Source organism: Balaenoptera acutorostrata, chromosome 12 (genome assembly GCF_949987535.1).
Source record: "Balaenoptera acutorostrata chromosome 12, mBalAcu1.1, whole genome shotgun sequence".
NCBI classification, from domain to species: Eukaryota; Metazoa; Chordata; class Mammalia; order Artiodactyla; family Balaenopteridae; genus Balaenoptera; species Balaenoptera acutorostrata.
Genome location: NC_080075.1, coordinates 47,499,991 through 47,519,594, shown reverse-complemented (window position 1 = coordinate 47,519,594; position 19,604 = coordinate 47,499,991). Strand labels below are relative to the sequence as shown.

The 19,604-nt window shown below is 44.8% G+C and overlaps 2 protein-coding genes across 6 annotated transcripts in view; one reads left to right on the top strand and one right to left on the bottom strand.

Moving 5' to 3' along the window:
• The window catches only part of EML6 (EMAP like 6), a 364,638-nt gene extending 350,085 nt beyond the window's left edge, over positions 1-14,553 (top strand). Inside the window, exons 24-34 of one of the 2 annotated variants that reach the window (XR_003624099.2) lie at positions 3,463-3,671; positions 4,489-4,646; positions 5,304-5,418; positions 6,906-7,094; positions 8,436-8,608; positions 9,052-9,214; positions 10,785-10,888; positions 11,581-11,734; positions 12,135-12,235; positions 13,913-14,130; positions 14,502-14,553. Coding sequence is in view for 1 of the 2 variants with exons in the window: in XM_057558732.1 (XP_057414715.1) it covers positions 3,463-3,671; positions 4,489-4,646; positions 5,304-5,418; positions 6,906-7,094; positions 8,436-8,608; positions 9,052-9,214; positions 10,785-10,888; positions 11,581-11,734; positions 12,135-12,235; positions 13,913-14,069 (1,523 nt within the window). In the remaining variant the exon portion in view is untranslated. The other variant, XM_057558732.1, reaches the window with a different exon arrangement.
• A 1,506-nt stretch (positions 14,554-16,059) lies between these two features.
• Positions 16,060-19,604, bottom strand: part of RTN4 (reticulon 4) — a 68,267-nt gene continuing 64,722 nt past the window's right edge. For all 4 annotated transcript variants that reach the window (XM_007190010.2, XM_057558733.1, XM_057558734.1 and 1 more), the window contains 4 exons: positions 18,408-18,477; positions 17,706-17,752; positions 17,460-17,518; positions 16,060-17,074 (listed from right to left, as the gene is read on the bottom strand). In XM_007190010.2, the coding sequence (XP_007190072.2) occupies positions 17,032-17,074; positions 17,460-17,518; positions 17,706-17,752; positions 18,408-18,477 (219 nt within the window). In that variant the 3' untranslated portion in view covers positions 16,060-17,031. The remainder of the gene's footprint in view (positions 17,075-17,459; positions 17,519-17,705; positions 17,753-18,407; positions 18,478-19,604) is intronic.

The following is a 19,604-nucleotide window of genomic DNA, read 5'->3' as shown; positions in this document are numbered from 1 at the left end:
GCAGCACATTAAAAGGATCATACACCATGATCAAGTGGGGTTTATCCCAGGAATGCAAGGATTCTTCAATATATGCAAATCCATATATGTGATAAACCATATTGACAAATTGAAGGAGAAAAACCATATGATCATCTCAGTAGATGCAGAATAAGCTTTTGACAAAATTCAACACCCATTTATGATAAAAACCCTTCAGAAAGTAGGCATAGAGGGAACTTACCTCAACATAATAAAGGCCATATATGACAAACCCACAGCCAACATCATTCTTAATGGTGAAAAACTGAAACCATTTCCACTAAGATCAGGAAAAGACAAGCTTGCCCACTCTCACCACTATTATTCAACATAGTTTTGGAAGTTTTAGCCACAGCAGTCAGAGAAGAAAAAGAAATAAAAGGAATCCAGATCGGAAAAGAAGTAAAACTGCCACTGTTTGCAGATGACATGATACTATACATAGAGAATCCTAAAGATGCTACCAGAAAACTACTAGAGCTAATCAATGAATTTGGCAAAGTAGCAGAATACAAAATCAATGCACAGAAAGCTCTTGCATTCCTATACACTAATGATGAAATATCTGAAAGAGAAATTAAGGAAACACTCCCATTTACCATTGCAACAAAAAGAATAAAATACCTAGGAATAAACCTACCTAAGGAGACAAAAGACCTGTATGCTGAAAACTATAAGACACTGATGAAAGAAATTGAAGATAATATAAACAGATGGAGAGATATAGCATGTTCTTGGATTGGAAGAATCAATACTGTGAAAATGACTCTACTACCCAAAGCAATCTACAGATTCAATGCAATCCGTATCAAGCTACCAATGGCATTTTTCACAGAACTAGAACAAAAAATTTTACAATTTGTATGGAAACACAAAAGACCCCGAATAGATAAAGCAATCTTGAGAAAGAAAAATGGAGCCAGAGGAAACAGGCTCCCTGATTTCAGACTATACTACAGAGCTACAGTAATCAAGACAGTATAGTACTGGCACAAAAACAGAAATATAGATCAATGGAACAGGATAGAAAGCCCAGAGATAAACCCACACACATATGGTCACCTTATTTTTGATAAAGGAGGCAAGAATATACAATGGAGAAAAGACACCCTCTTCAATAAGTGGTGCTGGGAAAACTGGACAGCTACATGTAAAAGAATGAAATAAGAACACTCCCTAACACCATACCCAAAAATAAACTCAAAATGGATTAAAGACCTAAATGTAAGGCCAGACACCATAAAACTCTTAGAGGAAAACATAGGCAGAACGCTCTATGATATAAATCACAGCAAGATCCTTTTTGACCTACCTTCTAGAGAAATGGAAATAAAAACCAAAATAAACAAATGGGACCTAATGAAACTTAAAAGCTTTTGCACAGCAAAGGAAACCATAAACACGATGAAAAGACAACCCTCAGAATGGGAGAAAATATTTGCAAATGAAGCAACTGACAGAGGATTAATCTCCAAAATATACAAACAGCTCATGCAGCTCAATATCAAAAAAAGAAACAACCCAATCCAAAAATGGGCAGAAGACCTAAATAGATATTTCTCCAAAGAAGATATACAGATGGCCAACAAACACATGAAAGGATGCTCAACATCATTAATCATTAGAGAAATGCAAATCAAAACTACAATGAGGTATCACCTCACACAGGTCAGAATGGCCATCATCAAAAAATGTACAAACAATAAATGCTGGAGAGGGTGTGGAGAAAAGGGAACCCTCTTGCACTGTTGGTGGGAATGTAAATTGATACAGCCACTCTGGAGAACAGTATGGAGGTTCCTTAAAAAACTAAAAATAGAACTACCATGCAACCCAGCAATCCCACTACTGGGCAGGTACCCTGAGAAAACCATAATTCAAAAAGAGTCACGTACCACAATGTTTATTGCAGCTCTATTTACAATAGCCAGGACATGGAAGCAACATAAGTGTCCATCGACAGATGAACGGATAAAGAAGATGTGGCACATATATACAATGGAATATTACTCAGTCATAACAAGAAACGAAATTGGGTTATTTGTAGTGACGTGGCTGGATCTAGAGTGTGTCATACAGGGTGAAGTAAGTCAGAAAGAGAAAAACAAATATTGTATGCTAACACATATATATGGAATCTAAAAAAAAAAAACAGTCATGAAGAACCTAGGGGCAGGACAGGAGTAAAGACGCATATGGCATATGTAGAGAGTGGACTTGAGGACACGGAGAGGGGGAAGGGTAAGCTGGGAAGAAGTGAGAGAGTGACATGGACTTACCTGTTTTACATTTGGTAGTGTCTATAGCTAGTGGGAAGCAGCTGCATAGCACAGGGAGATCAGCTCAGTGCTTTGAGACAACCTAGAGGGATGGGATAGGGAGGGTGGGAGGGAGACGCAAGAGGGAGGGGATATGGGGATATATATATATGTGTAGCTGATTCACTTTGTTATACAGCAGAAACTAACACAATAATGTAAAGCAATTATACTCCAATAAAGATGTTAAAAAAAATAAAACCTCAAGGACTGGAAAATAATGATGAGATAAAAATAGATGAGATAAGAGTAGAAGCTCAGAGATTTTAAAAGGAGCTAAAAGAGCAATAAAAATAACTAACTGTAGTTACTGCTTACAGAACCCTCACTGCACCAAGCCTGTTCTAAGGGCTTCCCTTTTATCAATTCTTTTAATCGTCACAACACCTTATAAAGTGGGAACTATTATTATCCCCAATTTACAGATGAGGAAACTGAGGCACAGAGAGGTTAAAATAATTTTTCCAAAATTGTTGTGTAGATAAATGGTGGAGCTGAGATTTGATTAAGACAAAGGTTAAATACAACTCAGGACAGAAATCAAAAACATAAATAAATGAGGTTGAGGGAAAAAACTAGTAATATTAAAGGTAAGCATTTTAAACCTAAAAACCGTGAAAGAAAAAGGAATGTGGGGAACTTTTTAAAGAATTTAAAAGCAGAGGAATCTTGGAGAAAAACAGCAACGGTCTGAAGGAATGTGTCTGCCGTGGCTCTGTGGGGAGGCTGCGGCTTCCTGTGGGGTGGATCCTGTTGGAGGTGGCAAGGCGGGGATGCCCTTAAGCTGTTTTGCCCTTTCCTCGTATCTGGAAACTTCCGTCTCCTGGGCCATCCTTTCCTCCTCTGTTCACAGATGCCTGGATGTGGCTCGTGGCTTGTGGGGACGGGGTAGAGTTAGGTTGGGGGTTCTGTTAGCAGCACCTGCTGCTCTGGAAATTTCCCAGACAAGGTCTCTTTCCCACCCTGGGAGTAGTGTCTGAAGGTGGGAGGGAGCGGCTGAAGAAGGAACCAGAAGTGTGCCCTGGGCCTTGCTGGGACAGAGAGCCCTCTGTCCTGGGCTGCAGCTCCCCAGCCTGGCCCGGGAGCGTAGGACCCACCTCACCAGACTCTCTCACCCACGCAGGTGCCAAGGTTGCTAGCCGAGGGGGCCACCTGGAGCGCATATTCGTGGTGGAGTTTCGCCCTGACTCAGACACGCAGTTTGTGTCTGTCGGAGTCAAGCACATGAAGTTCTGGACCCTGGCAGGCAGTGCCCTGCTTTATAAGAAAGGGGTCATCGGGTCCATGGAGGCTGCCAAGATGCAGACGATGCTCTCCGTGGCCTTCGGTGCTGTGAGTTTCAGCAGAAGCTTCCTGACGGGACCCTGAACCCCTGGGCATGGGCATGGGGGGCAGGTATATCCTAGAAGCTGTGAACAGCAAGGAAGCCATTTCCACAGATCTCCTTTACTGGATTATTTGCAACCACTGTTTTGTTTCCTTAGCACAGATGGGTGAGTTGACTGTATTTTTCCCCTCAAAATGTTAATCAGAAAAAAGCAGGACCCCGACCCAGGGCTGGAGTTTCATTATTCCAGAGCCAGATTGACTTGCAGGCCTGTCCGACTAGGCTAGATGGCCACAGAGGCTGAGGGGCATTTCCACCACTGGACAGCATCCCTTCCCCCCAGTCCTCTTGTGCCATAAATCCCCTGACACCCTTACACAGGCTGTGGGCTGCCCTCAGCCAACACAAGCTCCCCCTGGGGAAATTTTGGAATACAGCCAACTCTTGGTCCTCCAGGTGTGGATTTACCCTCCTTGTAGATGAGGCCAGGAAAGTCTCCTCGCAGACTGGGGTCCCGCCCTTCCCTGCAGTCACCTGGGGCTGCTCACAGAATGGAAGTGCATTAAAAAGCGGAGCTGTGCTCAGTGGGGAAATCAACTGTTCCCCAAACTAACACCGTAGAGTGAATTGCAAAGCTAGGTGATTTCCTTACCATACGCTCTTTTGAGAGTTCTTTCGCCTTCCCTTGGCACAGAAGGTCAATTTGAGTGTGTTATGTTTCTCCGGCTCTGGTGCCTTAGCAGTGGGGTGGGTGGCTGGGAGGGAACCCTCTCGAGGGCTGCAGGAAGTGTCCTGGTGTGGAAGGTGTCCCTTTGTTTACAGAACAACCTCACTTTCACGGGTGCCATCAACGGCGACGTCTACGTGTGGAAGGACCACTTCCTTGTCCGGCTGGTGGGCAAGGCTCACACAGGCCCCGTCTTCACAATGTACACGACCCTTCGGGACGGGCTCATAGTGACCGGTGGAAAAGAGCGGCCGTAAGCCCGAACTCCTCTGGGAACAACTGGTCTTTTTGGATTGTCTTGGGAGAAACGGACTGAAGCATCTCCAACTTGGGGAAAATGCAGATTTTCATTCTCCTGTCTTTTCTGCATCATGGAGATGAGTCTGCTGTCTCTCCCAGAGGGCCCTGGGTCAGAACCTTCAGAAGTCAGGGTCAGAGAGGTGGTACCTTGGTAGTTGAAAAACCGGAGAGGTGTTCTCAAACAGACCAGGTGACTCTGCTGTCCAACAGGTGTTACTGTCAGTGGCTCTTTGGGAGGAGGCAGGAGGGGTGAGAAGAGGGGGGATGTCCAGTGCAGACCGGGACCATGTGAAAGCCAAGCTGCAAAATAGGAAAACATTTCTCTTCGTCGTTCGATCTGATAAAAACATAGTTTGATTTTTTTAGATTTCGATTCTCCTTCCTCCCACGGTGGTGGCATTTGAAAGCAGTCTAGGAAATCTGCAAGTTCAAGGGGTTCTGGTAGCTCATCATCAGGGCTTATGAAAGGGGCCACCCCAGAGGGTCTGTCCTGCTGGGCCTGGGGATGAAGGGATGGGACCTTGAGGAGATGACAGGGAGAGAGGGCAGCGGAGGGTCCTGGGCAGTCTTAGGATGAGGGCTAACGTGCTAAGTTCTTGATCTTTTTCAGGACCAAAGAAGGAGGTGCTGTGAAACTGTGGGACCAGGAGATGAAGCGCTGCCGGGCCTTCCAACTGGAGACGGGGCAGCTGGTGGAGTGTGTGCGCTCCGTGTGCCGCGGCAAAGTGAGCACTGGGTGGGGCGGGCCTTTCCCAGCGGCTCCCAGAGCTCGTCCAGCACCTTCCCAGCCGGACACTTGCCCTGTGCTGAGTGGTTGAGTCCTTAGAACAAGCCTCCCGGGTGTGACTTAGTGCCGAGGGGAAGCAGCTTAGCACAGTCGGACAGACCTGGGTGCAGAGTGTGACTCACCCAGTAGAACTGGCTGTGTGACCTTGGCTGTGTTGCTTAGCCTTTCTGTGTCCAGCACACGGGTTGTTGTGAGGACTGCATGCATCATACATGCACAGCGTCTTTCATTGTGCCTGGCACATGGCCACAGTAAGTAGATGCTAGCTGCTGTTATTATAGACGATGTTATTTTAGGCACAGGGATATTAAGTAGTTGCTCATGCCCAAGGGTACGCAGCCGGGAAGGGGAAGGACTGTCAAACTGTCTGACTCAAAGCCATTGGTTTTCAAGTTGTACCTGAGCTAAATATCACACACAACTGTGGAGTTTTGTTTTTGTCTTTTAAACATGGATATCGAGGCTCATATCCAGAGCTGCCAAGTCAGAATCTCGGGAGTGGGGCCCTGACCTTGATGTGTGTTTTCCTTTTCTTCTTCTTTATTTTTAATTCCCCAAGAGATTCTGAAGCACTTGAAAACAAATCTCTTAACCTCTATTTAATACCTTGTATTTATATTTTGGAATTGGTATCAGTCTAAGAATTTGCTTTCTAGATGCTCTCCACTAAAAAGGCAAACGTGACTTGGAGTCTACATAATTGGAAAATGGGAATTTTGTTTTTAAATAGATACACAACAATCATCCGGAAGGGTAACTAGACATACAGGAGATGAAGGCAGAACAAGGCCCAGAACCTGGAAGTCATCTGGAGATGGATTTTGTTCAGTGCGAGGAAGAACTTAGGAAGAGTTTGGGCTGTCCAAGAGCAGAAACTGGCTGCCCTGCTCTGCAGTGAGCTTGCAATCACTGGACCGTTCAGCAGAGACGAGATGATGGAGAGCTCTGGTGGAACTCTCCCCGAGGTGGCGGGGGGAGTACAGGCCAAGCGAGGGGCTCGCTTAAGGATGGCAAATCAGTGGCTAAGAACAAAACACTTCTTGGCTCTTCCTATTTTAATACCAGTGCCAGCAAAGGCACTTTCCCAAGTTACTCTAATAGTGTTTTTTAATATTATTTTATTTTAAATTGTGACAAAATATAGAGAACATAAAATTTACCATTTAACCATTTTTAAGTGTACAATTCAGTGGTATTAAATACATTGACATAGTTGTGCAACTATCACCACCACCCCTCACATTTTTCATCTTGTGAAACAGAGGCTCGGTGTCTAGTAAACAATAACTCCCTTTGTCCCATCCCCCCAGCCCCTGGAAACCACCATTCTACTTTGTCTCTATGAATCTGAGTATTCTAGGTACTTCATATGAGTGGGATCCTGTAGTGTTTGTCTTTCTTGTCATAGTGTTTTGATTACAACAGGGAAAGATTTTAGTGGGAACCAAGGACGGAGAAATCATTGAAATTGGTGAAAAAAATGCTGCTTCCAACATCCTGATTGATGGACACATGGAAGGGGAGATCTGGGGCCTGGCCACACACCCCTCCAAGGACATCTTCATCTCTGCCAGTAACGACGGCACAGCCCGAATCTGGGACCTGGCTGACAAGGTGAGGGCCCGACGCTGCACAGGCTCGGATGCCCCAGGTGGGCCTCGGAGCAGTGACAGCCCTGGGTGAGGGGAGGCTCGGCCAGGGTCAGGCCAGAGTGGGGGATGGGGCTGGGCAGGAGATGGGCCACAGGGCAGCAATTAAGTTAGAGGGACTGATAATAAAAGAAGTCCTGTTCACACACACCCATTCTATATATATATATATATATATATATATATATATATATATATATATATATATATATAGCTTTTAGCTGTATATCCATCTATGAATATTTGTAGTACAGGAATAATATAATTGAGAATGATTATTCTCTTGTCATGAAAGAACCCACAAAACTAAAAAAAAAAGAGATAAATCATGTCTTCCCTGGATGGGAAGACTAAAAATGATTTAAAATGTCAAATGTTCCCAAACAGAACATTTCAATCAAAATCCCAACAAGGTTTCTCTTAGCATTTGGAAAAACAATTTAAAAATACAAAAAATTTCAAAAAAATAACTTGTCTGGAGTAAAAATGTCAAATAGGAAATCTGGGGGGAAAAAAGATTGTTACCAAGCCTTAGCTGATAGTAAAACAAGTACTTAAGTTCTAATAATTAAAATACTTGGTTTCATTACAAAATGGCTAGTAAATGTTTCAGTCGTATTTTCAGTGTAAGGATCATAGAACAGACATGGAGAAGGCTAAGTGTGGTGGTTATACTCCTTAGTTCATAATGATTATGTTTATTAACACCCACTACATACCCGGCGCTTCATATATGCTATCATTAATGCTTACAACACCTTGCAAGACCAATACTAATATCGATTCTCTACACATGCGAAAACAGAGAAGTAACTTACCCAAACACACCCAGCTAGGGACAGAGCCAGGATTTGGGATCTGAACTAACACATGCTGAAGCTCAAACTCTTCCCCCGAACAAGAGGTCAGCAAGCTGCAGCCCAAGGGTCAAGTCTGCCTGCTGCCCCCTTCTGCAAAGTAAGCCATGCTTTTTGTTTATGTTGGTGTCCATGGCTGCCTTTGTGCTTCACTGGCAGAGCTGACTGGTTGTGAGAGACCATATGGACCCCAAAGCCTAAAAATATTTACTCCCAAACCATTCACAGAGAAAGTTCGCCAACCTCTGTCCTAAACCGTGTTGTCTCTCCAGCTGCTCAATCAAAACATACTGCCCCCCCCTCAGCCACTCAGGGACACTTACTATTAGAAGCAAGAGGTTTTCAGCCTCCCTAGAGGCACCTGGCTCTGGCCTGGGTGCAGGATTTCCCCTGGAGACCAGCTGAGGCGGCCAAGGGCTCAGGTGGTATTACTTTGTTCTACAATGTAGAAGCTGCTAAACAAGGTGAACCTGGGCCACGCGGCCAGGTGTGCAGCCTACAGCCCTGACGGGGAGATGGTGGCCATTGGCATGAAGAATGGAGAGTTTGTCGTCTTGTTGGTGAACAGCCTGAAAGTTTGGGGGAAGAAACGAGACCGGAAATCTGCTATCCAAGATATCAGGTACATAGCAGGCAGTCTGGGCAGGGAGGAGAAAGGCGGGCATTCATTCTCCCTCTCATGGTTCCCATTCCAGGAGGGTCATGGCTGGAATGAAGAACTCACTTGTGAGAGGGTCCCTTTCAGTGAGCCAGCTATGGAAGGAGACCCTCTCACACGTTAGTTCTCAGACATGTCTTTGTTAATTCCCGTAAGAGTGTAGTAAAAACTTCTTATAAAATGCCTTCTACAAAAGACTGCACACATCCATTTACTTACTTCCGGGGGGTTTGATCCAGAGAAGCTGTCGAATTCCATAGACTTTAGGAAAAGCTAACCACGTGTGAATCATGATGTGTGATCTAATTGCCTTTGAGCTTAGGAGGCCTGTGCCAGAGCAGACCTCATGCCTGACCGGCCCTAGACAGCCCTCCTCACGGACCGTGCTCTTGGATTGCTTTTTCTAGAATCAGCCCAGACAGCAGATTCTTAGCTGTTGGTTCTTCTGAACACACAGTTGACTTCTATGACCTCACTCAGGGCACGAGTCTGAACCGCATCGGCTACTGCAAAGATATCCCGAGCTTTGTCATTCAGATGGATTTTTCCGCGGATGGCAAATACATCCAGGTATGCTTTGGCTTTACTGATATCTGGGGTAACCATTAATAATAGTATTACAAACAATGGCTTGTATGAAATAAGTGCTTACTCTGTGTCAGGAAATGTGTTCACTGGAACTGTTTAAGTACTGTTAGTTTCCCTCCTATTTTATAAATGAAGAAACAGAGGCTTAGAGAACTTAAGAAAGTCGAATAGAATTTAAAATTGTACTTATTCTTCAATAGGAAAGGAGGAAACAAGCCCGAATCATCTTGATCCTCCTCTCACCACCACCCCTTCAAAGCTTCCTAATTCCTAGTTCTCTGGGGCTGCACGGAAGCCTGTGTTGCTTCTTACACTTACTCATCTCAATTCCAGATCCCATGGGTAGTGTGGTCCCTCCAACTTGGGTCCCGGACTCCAGACAGTCAGCCTGGAGTGAGAGCCCATCACTGGCCCCCGGGAAGACTGACAAGCGGGGAGGGATCGAGAGGGGTCCCACTCTTGGCACTTAGAGCTGAAACTAGAACAATGATTCCTCCAGCACTTTGAACAAATATTATGCATTTGTGAGCCAGCCTGGAGTCGGGTCGTCTTTGTGAAAGGAGAGAGGACACTTCATTCATCAAGTGTGGACTGAACCAGGCACTATGACAGGCTTTTGGGTGTATGAAATGGGCCTGGTCCCTGCTCTCCTGGAGCTTGCCTTGTCGTGGACAAGACAAGCATTAAACAAATCATCACAAAATACACCTATAACTACAAATTGTGATTATGTGCCGAGAAGGAAAAGTACAGTGCCCTGCGGGAGCATTTAACAGGCACTGACTGTTGAATAGATGCACTGACATCCTCTCCGTACGGTGCTGTTTAAGCTGAGGTCTGCAGGGTGTGTAGGAGTTTAGCCACCCAAGGGGGGCGGGAACATGGTTCCAGGCCTTCTGCATGAAGGCCCTGATGTGGGAAAGATCTCAGCTCATTCCTGTACAGCAGGGAAATCTGGGGTGGCTGGCCTAGCACCCCAGGGAGAGGGGGCTGGCGATGGAGGCAGCGGCCATTGGCTGGAAAATGGTCAATTGCCTCTAGAAGTTTCCCAGAGAAGCCAGGATCAGGTCCTAATACTTCAGAAATCATCTCCGTCAGCTGCCGTCCATAAGACTTGCCTCAGCTCTGTTGCACAGGACCTTGGTTCTCTGAGAACAGGGGTTCCCAAACGTGAGCGCGCACCAGAATCACCTGGAGGCTTTGTGAAAGCCTGCTGGGCCCCGCCCTCAGATTGTCCGACTGGGTAGGTCTAGGGTGGGGCCCAAGAATGTGCATCTCTAACCAGTGTCCAGCTGAGGCTGACGGTGCTGGTCAAGAACCACACTTGGAGAACCGCTGCCTTAGGACTTTGGAAAATAGCAAGAAAACGGAGGGAAAAATGCCCTGCTTATGTGAACTTTGCTGCGGGCTGACCACAGGCTTTGCAGCCTGGAGCTGAGCTTGGGTTTGGTGAAAAGTCCTAGGGATGCAGAGGTTGGGAAACAATACACCCAAAGGGGAGTCCTTTGGACAGGAAAGAAAGTTGATAGGCCTGGCTGCTTCCCACTTGCAGGTGTCAACAGGAGCCTACAAGCGCCAGGTGCATGAGGTCCCCCTGGGGAAGCAGGTCACCGAAGCCACGGTCATTGAGAAGATCACCTGGGCCTCCTGGACAAGGTGACTGGAGGAAAACTCTTCTGGAGGAAAAGGTCACAAGGGAGACTCTCGTCCCAGCCTCAGCCTCCAAGTTTGTGTGTGGCTGGGATCCGAAGCAGCTCAGAGACAGAGCTCTTTCCTTTGCGGGGTCAGGGCGGGAGGCCTCTTGCTCCCAGTCTGGGCCGCTGGCTTTGGTCTGACCAGGGCTTCTGAAACGCAAAGTCCCTCTTGTTGTGTAATCTGTTCTACTCATCCCCAACCCCATCTAGCAAGTTCAAAGGGAAACCATCCCCCAGCTCTTGGCCAAACCCCCTGCGGTACAGTGAGGCCTCCTCCAATCCCTGGGAGGGAGAGGGAGGGCTGGAAGTGCCGGGTAGCAGGGTAAGCAGCAGGGCCCTGCCATGTCAAGGGAAAAGAGGCCACCAACCCGTGAGCTTGAAGAGCCCCGCACTTCTCCCAAGCTACATATACTCAGAAGCATCATAGGGAAGAGGGAGAGAATCAAAGACGGAGGTAACTTTTCTTTTTAGGGTGAAAGGGACTGGGGCAGAGAATAGTAGTAGCTGGGGCAGGTATACAAAGGGGGAGGGGACAGGTGCCCTCCTGCCAGAGGAGCCGCGTGACCACGCTGAATTTTCCTCTCATTCCTGGGAGAGGATGCCTGACTGCACAAAGCCTTCTCACCCATCTCACACCTCTTCCTGTTGGAACAGCATTCTGGGAGACGAAGTCATTGGCATCTGGCCGCGAAACGCAGACAAGGCTGATGTCAACTGCGCGTGTGTGACCCACGCTGGCCTGAACATTGTCACGGGAGACGACTTTGGGCTCGTGAAGCTCTTTGATTTTCCATGCACAGAGAAATTTGTGAGTTTTCCTTAGAGTAACTCCCTGCATTGCCTCCAGGCTGGCTGATCTTCTGCAGCCTGCTGGAAATCGTGGCCACATCTACGTGGCCATCTAGAATCTAGAACAAGAGGAATCTTGTCACAGCCCTGGGGAGACTTGGCAACACCTAACCTTTTCCTCTCCCTCAGGAGGGGAAGTCCTGGAAACCAGGAGGATGGAGGGGGGACAGAGTGGCCACAAGTGGGGCAGGAATGAGGCAGGAAGCCAGTGAAGGGCTTGCTCACAGAGACGTTCAGACCCAACGGGCATCCCATGGGTGAAGGGAGGTCCTAGGAGGGGGGAGCTGAGTCCTGAAAGTGGTCCATGGTGGCTGAAGGAACAGGGTCTCTTAGTCATCTCCATTCACTTTTGCTCACAGGCCAAGCATAAGCGTTACTTCGGTCACTCGGCTCACGTGACGAACATCCGTTTCTCTCATGACGACAAGTATGTGGTCAGCACTGGAGGAGACGACTGCAGGTACCAGCCTGATTCTTCTGGCTCTGCCCCCAGGCCTAGCTTTCACCCCCTCCCATCCCCACCTCAGGTGTCAGCTCCTCCCAGGGGCACGTGGAGGGGCTGAGGTGGGATAGTGAACCGGAGATCCAGTGACGACTTTCCCAGTAGAAGGGCTTTAGTCTCTGGTGACTCCCAACCCAATTCTTGATGGGCCTCTGTCCCCACTAGAGCTGTCCTGGGATTGGTGAGAAGCCAAGGGCATGCAACAGCTACTCTGAGCATCGCTGGCTGGAGGGGCAGGTGATGAGAGGCCCGAGATACTGATTCCAGTAGGAGCTGTTGGACAGCCCACGGCGTCCACTGCATATAATCAGGAGGTTAGAATGACCTTGATCCATAGGCCTTTTAACTCAGAACTTCCAATTCATCACCAGAGTTCTTAACATGGATCATTAATCCACAACCAAGAGAGGTTTAAAAATAGTAATACAGAGCCTCAGTCACCCCGAGAAACGAGCAGGACATATGTTACCCGATTTTACACATGAGATCAGATAAGGGGTGAAGCCGTTAGGGCCAGTGCTATTTAGTAGCAGGAGAACCTCAACCAGCTATGTGGATTCCTGAGCCAGGGCTGCTACAGACCTTAAGCACTGCTCACTGTGAAACAGGCCCATTGTCCTGTGAGGCATGGCCGGTCTTCCAGTGTTTTGGTAGGACCCCTACCAGCCTGCTCCAGAGATGACATCAGCATCTCCAAGAAGGCAGCTTTCTCCTGTCCCTCCACCGAGGGCGTTTCTTATTTGGAGTGTGGAGGAACAGGATGAGTTCATTCGAAGTCACTCAGCTTCTCCACATCTAATGTAGTTGAAGGGCTTTATCGAAACATGAATATTGGTTTCTGTTCAGCCCAGGCAGAACTCCTGGGGGGGATCAAGAAGAAATGCACGCATTCCAGATTTATTTTTAGTGGTCTGAGTGAGGTTGTAGAAAAGGCACCTGAAGAGAATTTCAGCCCACCTCCTACCCAAAAGCACTGTGTAGAAAATGGCCCCAAAAGATGCTTTCTGATGGCCTGCCTGGGAGCCCCCGTCTCCAGGCTGCTGTGCCAACCGCTGCTGGCACTTAGAGCCCTTGAGATAGTACTGACAGCAGCTCCCTGTGGGGCGCAAACACCCATTCAAAGCGGCATCCGCCGAACTGTGAACAGGCCAGCACCAGGAGACGTAAGCGAACCCGTCCCCAGGAGATACGAGGGGACTCTTGATTACTAAAAAAGGCTTAGATGTCACCGTTCCAGTGCAGGGCCCCCTTGGCCTTTGCAGTCATGGGAGCCTACCGCAATCCCTGGCCCCGTGCTGAGCACCGGGAAGGGCTCTCCTACTCGAGTGGAGCTGATAAAACCTTTTCAGTAGTAACAAGAGAGTGTGAAGTCAGGCTGCCAAAAGTCCTCCCGTTCAGAAGGGACAGGCAGGCTGCTGAAAGAGCCAAACGAAACAAAAAACAATAGACCTTTTAAAAAAGCAACAGACCTTTAATTGGTGGCAAGATCCCTGGTTTGTTTTTTGAAACTGAAATCAAAATGTTCACTCCATCACCTGGGCTTGACTCCGGAGCACTTGGCAAAGTTGGTTTTTGTCACTTGACAAAAGCATGATGTCCAGCCCTGCAAAATGACTGTTTGGTCTGCCTTTTCAGCGTGTTCGTGTGGCGATGCCTGGAAGTGCCAGAGTCCTCTTACTTTATTGCTGCTGCTGCCGCCAGCCACCGTGGAGGCAGTGATGAGGTGCCTCCTGGCCGCCAGCTGCTGGGAAAGGCCTACGACACCGCAGGCCGCACAAGCTCCAAGTGCTAGTGAAGTGGTGTGACTGCGCCCATCGCCTGGAATCTCCAAAACCGTCGGGCCAAAAAGGAAGGTCAGTTCTAACAAGTTAAGACTGCTTGCCTCTGTTCCTGAGACTAAAAACTATATGTACTAACTACACTGACAAAGAAATCCTATCTGACAATGTAGCCCACTGACAAAATTTAAAGCCTCAGTTACCCTAACCAATATGTAGCTTTTGATTTGCATCAAAACTTTTACAAAAGATGTTTTGCTAGTATGTTTCTATATACTTTAAAAATGTTCATTTTTACAAATAAGGAAGTTGAACAGGACAGCTTAAGTTAGATTCACTGAACTAGAAATATTGATAGCCTCTGTTCTCCACATTTAGCTTTCAAAACCAAATGAGCCATGTATAAACAAGTTGAGACACTTAATTTTTTAACGTTTCATTTGCAGAGTTTTATATCCATTAAGTGCCTTTGAAAGCTTCCAGGTGTGTGGGCTGCTGTCTCCCCTCCCCCAGGTTGTCTCCTTTCTACATATGGTGCTAAAACGTCAAAACTGAGGAGGGCTACAGGACCCTCAGCAGACTCCTGGTCTGTCACCCAGGTCAGGTATTTAGTTAGGTCAGGGCTTCCTAAATGAAAGACATCAGTTACCTGCTTGGGAAACAGTGGCTATTTGAAGTTGAGCAGCAAAGAAACTTAGATTCAGGAGTCGGAGGGTGGGTGGGTAGAACGGGTTTTCATCATATTGAGTGCCAAACCCACAACATCCAAAACATTTCAAATAAAACAAACCTCTACTACAGAACAGAAGGGAAAAAAAAAAAAAAAAAAAAGCTCAAGTAGGTCCAGGAAGATGAGCTGATTTATCTCATTAAACCTAAAATGGTGATAAATGAGGTGACCTGAGGCTGTGCTGGGTTTACCACTCCCAGAGTGGGGTGGACTTGGCCCCAGTGATTTGTGTCACGTGAACCACATAGGTCAAGTCTGGGTTTTTAAAAACTCTCTGCGGAACAAATTCCTAAGCCCAAATAATATTTGACAAGTCAAGATTATAAAACAAAATCATCTAGCTTAGAGTTCCTCAGAGTTGGCTGGATGACAGAATGTGACTTGGCCAGCAAACCCAGAAGGTGTCCTAAACCACCTCCGTCGTACTTGACACCTGGCCGACCGCTGACAACGGCGAGGGCTGACGGCGCGCTCGGGACGGCAGGCTGGGGAGGGACTGGGGCTCTGAGCTCGTATACCAGTTAGTCCTTCCAGTCAGTGAACTAAAAAATTCTGCATCTTGAGTCCCTGGCTATTTGCAGTTGTCAGTTTACAGGAAAGGTGAAACGAAGCATTTTCAATTAAATAGATTAACATTTACCACAGAAGTGCTTCAGCATTCTAAATGGATTAGATCACACGTTAAGCTATTTTTATATGCCAACTTATTAATGCCTTACATGAATCCACTGATAGGTCGTTGGGCCCCCAGTTAGAGTCCCTATGCAGCCCTAATTCTGTGTTCCGTAACCACGTGACTGGTGATGCTGAGTGATAACCACGTCTGCCTATACTGTACCACTGACCTTTCATACTGATCGGATCCTGCATTGAATCACCACGTGAAGAACAATAAATTGATCAATGAGGACATGTACACTATATTTAAAGAGCAATAGTGTCTGTGTGTCAAGAAAAGTTCTTAAATCTGATTTGTAAACATTTATATGGTATGATGATTTTCCGTATGTTCATAAATCCTGCACTGTATTCTATGTTAAAATATTGGTGCATGTATTTATTTTCAATCATCAAAGTATAAATATATAATTTAAAAACATTTTAGTATGTGTCAAATAAATTTGATTATATAAATTGTTCTTTTTGTTTTCAAAATAAATGTAGCTGTACTCTGAGCTTAAAACCTTTCTGAAAGTACAAGCCACTGCACACTCATGGAAGTGAAGTCTACCATTTTGATCTGCAGCACGTTCAGGAAACCAAAATACCAAACATATTTTAAGTCTATAAGCTTTATTGATACTTCGCTTTTACAGTTCACAATGCATTCCACAGATTTATAGTTCAGTACAGCTTAAACCACAATTGTATAAATCGTCATTTTATAATTAATTTCTTGCATAACAATGTTTGATATTTGCAAACAACACTTTTGGAAGCATTAGATTCAGTCCAGGGTTTGTGACAAAATTAACTACAGTAAGACTGTGTGATGAAGTTGATGTCGAGGAGTTCTATTGGCATGGCATCGTTTCATGTTGAAAACAGATGGTAGTGCTCCTAGAAATATATGTTCTTTTTCTAGCTTAGGTGCTTTGGAACTACACACATGAAACCAACGACTGAAATATCAAGCACTGTGGGGCAGCTGGAAAGGTAGGTAGGTAGAGGGCTAAGCTTTGTGAAACACTATATATAGATAGATATATAATCTATATTTACTTATATTGGCAATTAATATAACAGTAAAATTCACAATACACCTAGAACATACCAGCAAGGCGAGCCTTTTCACTCCTGCTTTGGTGGTATGATCTCGTCTAAACATTTCATTTCAGAAAATCTGCATCAATCTACACAGACCATACACAGTGCACAAACTGTGACAAGGGTTATTTTTTCAGCTCCACTTTCTCTGCAATTCCCCAAATACAGCAAGACTACCTGCAACAAAGTATAATATACAGCTTCCTCAGATCTTTTTTTATTCACCAGTGCCTCATACAGGAAAAACAAATAATATGATTACTGTTTAAATCCATACATAGCAGCTTACAACACTTAAGATGATGAACACAGGGCAGTCAAGACAGGTCATTTTTCCTCAGATACTGTGTTGCTAAAATAAAGATCTGTGAAACTGCACTGCAATGTCAAGGCTTCATTCTTCCCTGACCCTCCCCCATGGAATCAAATGAATATCCCCTTTAAAGATAAACTCCTATTGTTAATTATTTCGGGCTTTTTCATTCCGCTTTGCGCTTCAATCCAGGGATTTTTGCTTGGATTCTACAAATGAAAAGGAGGGGGAAAAGGTCAATGTAAATATTTTGAAATTTTAATATTTTGTTTTCTGCTTCTTAAAATGTCTGTCCTTCAAGAATTACTTGTACATTGCTCAGCTTATACAAGAAATAAAATCCTAAGGCTGTCAAACTATGAACTATAATTTTGCCACCCTGGCCTCACAAATTAGACTTAAATACATATAAGTACACATAGAAATTAATGATCCAAATGTTAGAAAAAAAAATCTTTTGGCAACTCTGTCACACTTTAGGTCTGATTGAAATTGACTACTCATTATGTCTTAAATATGAGAATACTGCACTGTTGTCAAAGCCAGTACATCTATCCTTAGTGTTAAAAAAAAAAAAAGATTTTAAATACTTACTTAGCCATAGCATCTTTAACATTCTTATTTGCAAGTCCTAGATAATGATCTATTTGCGCCTGAAAGAGAGGTAGAAAGAAGTTACTAGAAAATTACCATTGCTAAAAAATCTTATTAAACATATTAAAGGCTTAGGAAACCACCACATTTCTCATTTTTATAAGGCTGTGGAAGCTGGCACTGATCCATTTCTGAGTTCCATATAAGAGCGTGTGCTCTGTATTCTGAAATCTGCAGTTAAATTACCTGATGCCGTTCATAAATAACAGGAACACTGAAGAGTGAAATCAGAGCTGAAAAAGGAAATACACAACCTTTAAAATAGACTGGTATGATTCAGGGAACAAACACGACTACAAAGCCATCAAACTGGCAGCACTCTTAAGATAGAATTGCTCCTAATGAGGAAGACAAGCATCTCCTGGATGCACCTGCTGCTGGGGAGCCTCCGCAGGGCACTGAGTTAACCAAGGGAGGCTGCAGGGACCATTCCTGGCTTCAAATCACATCATGCAGACTTTATAAAATACAGGCATCCCTGGTCTCGGTTAGTTAGATCTATGACTGCACCATCAAATAAGGCCACCCTTGATCTGGTTTATCACTGTTAGCTGGAGTAGTCTTCAGGAAGTAAAGTGGCATTTCCATAAACAGTATCAGTATTAGCAATTTATTTAAAGAGATCACAATCTCTAACCTATATCCTCTATTTTTCCTATAATATTAGGATATTCTCCCCTAAAATGTCTTTAAGCTCCTTGCACACCATCTTTTTTTTTTTGGCTGTGCTGTGTGGCATGTGAGATCTTAGTTCCCTGACCAGGGATCGAACCCACGCCCCCTGCAGTGGAAGCACAGAGTCTTAACCACTGGACCGCCAGGGATAGTCCCCCATCTTTTTTTTTTTTTTTTAAGTAATTTTTCATTCCAATGGTTTTGTAGACTTACCCAAGATCAGTAGCGTGAGACCATTGAACAAGGCACCAACATAGGTAAATACCCACATCAACACTGCAAACTATAAGAAAATAACATTAGCCACTTAAAAACAAAATTCAAGTAAAGTTTCTTTTTTTTTTAAGATTTTTTTTGATGTGGACCATCATTAAAGTCTTTATTGAACTTGTTACAATATTGCTTCTGTTTTATATTTTGTTTTTTTGGCCAGGAGGCATGTGGGATCTTAGCTCCACCGCCCAGGTATCGAACCACCCGCACCCCCCTGCATTGGTAGGCAAAGTCTTAACCACTGGACCGCCAGGGAAGTCCCCAAGTAAAGTTTCTTAATTAAGCCTTCAAATAAAAACAACCCATCTAAATGCCAAACTACTAGAGGCATACTTCTTGGAGACTTGGTAAAATAATATGGGTATTTCACTTCTAAGTTGCCAGTCTCCATTCAGGAATTTCTGAATCTAATTAAAACAATTAATAGACTCAATTCATTTTTCTCTGGACTACACTACCAAACAGTTGATTCTGTTTTCTCTGAGATCAGAAAACATACCAAAGGTACACCACCTTACCCCTCCAGCTCTTCCATAGCACTTAGCTTCTAAATGGGAAGACTGGAAAGCTATCATGAGAATTAGCTATGTTAAAACTGATTTTAAAGTACTAACAAGTGATTCAAGATCTGTATGAGCTGAATAATTCAGACATTAAAATCTCAGACATCTGAATAAGCAATAAGGAAGCAAGCAGGAAGACTTATTATCAGGGAGACTAGGTTTCAGGTACCAAAAATATCAGCTTTAGCATTTTATTAAGGATCAGAGGCACTGGCTCTCCAGTGATACATGTTTTAACAGCCAATGAGGACCCCTTGGAATGAGGACTCCTCTAACTTTTATACCTATTAATAAAATTGACCGTTATTATTCTCTTAGCCACTGCCTTCTTTATTTATTTAGCAAACACTAATCCAGTTCTTACCATATTAGTGCCAGGCACTGTTTTAAATGCTTTACAAATACAAACTCATTTATTCCTCCTAATAACTTTATGACGTAGGCACTGCTATCATTACCACAGCAGATGCAGACACTAAAAAAATAGAGTGTAGTAACTTGCCCAAGTTGAGGTAATACTTCACTCATATTTCATATTTCACTGTCCCTTCCAGGGGACTGGGGACTGCAGTGA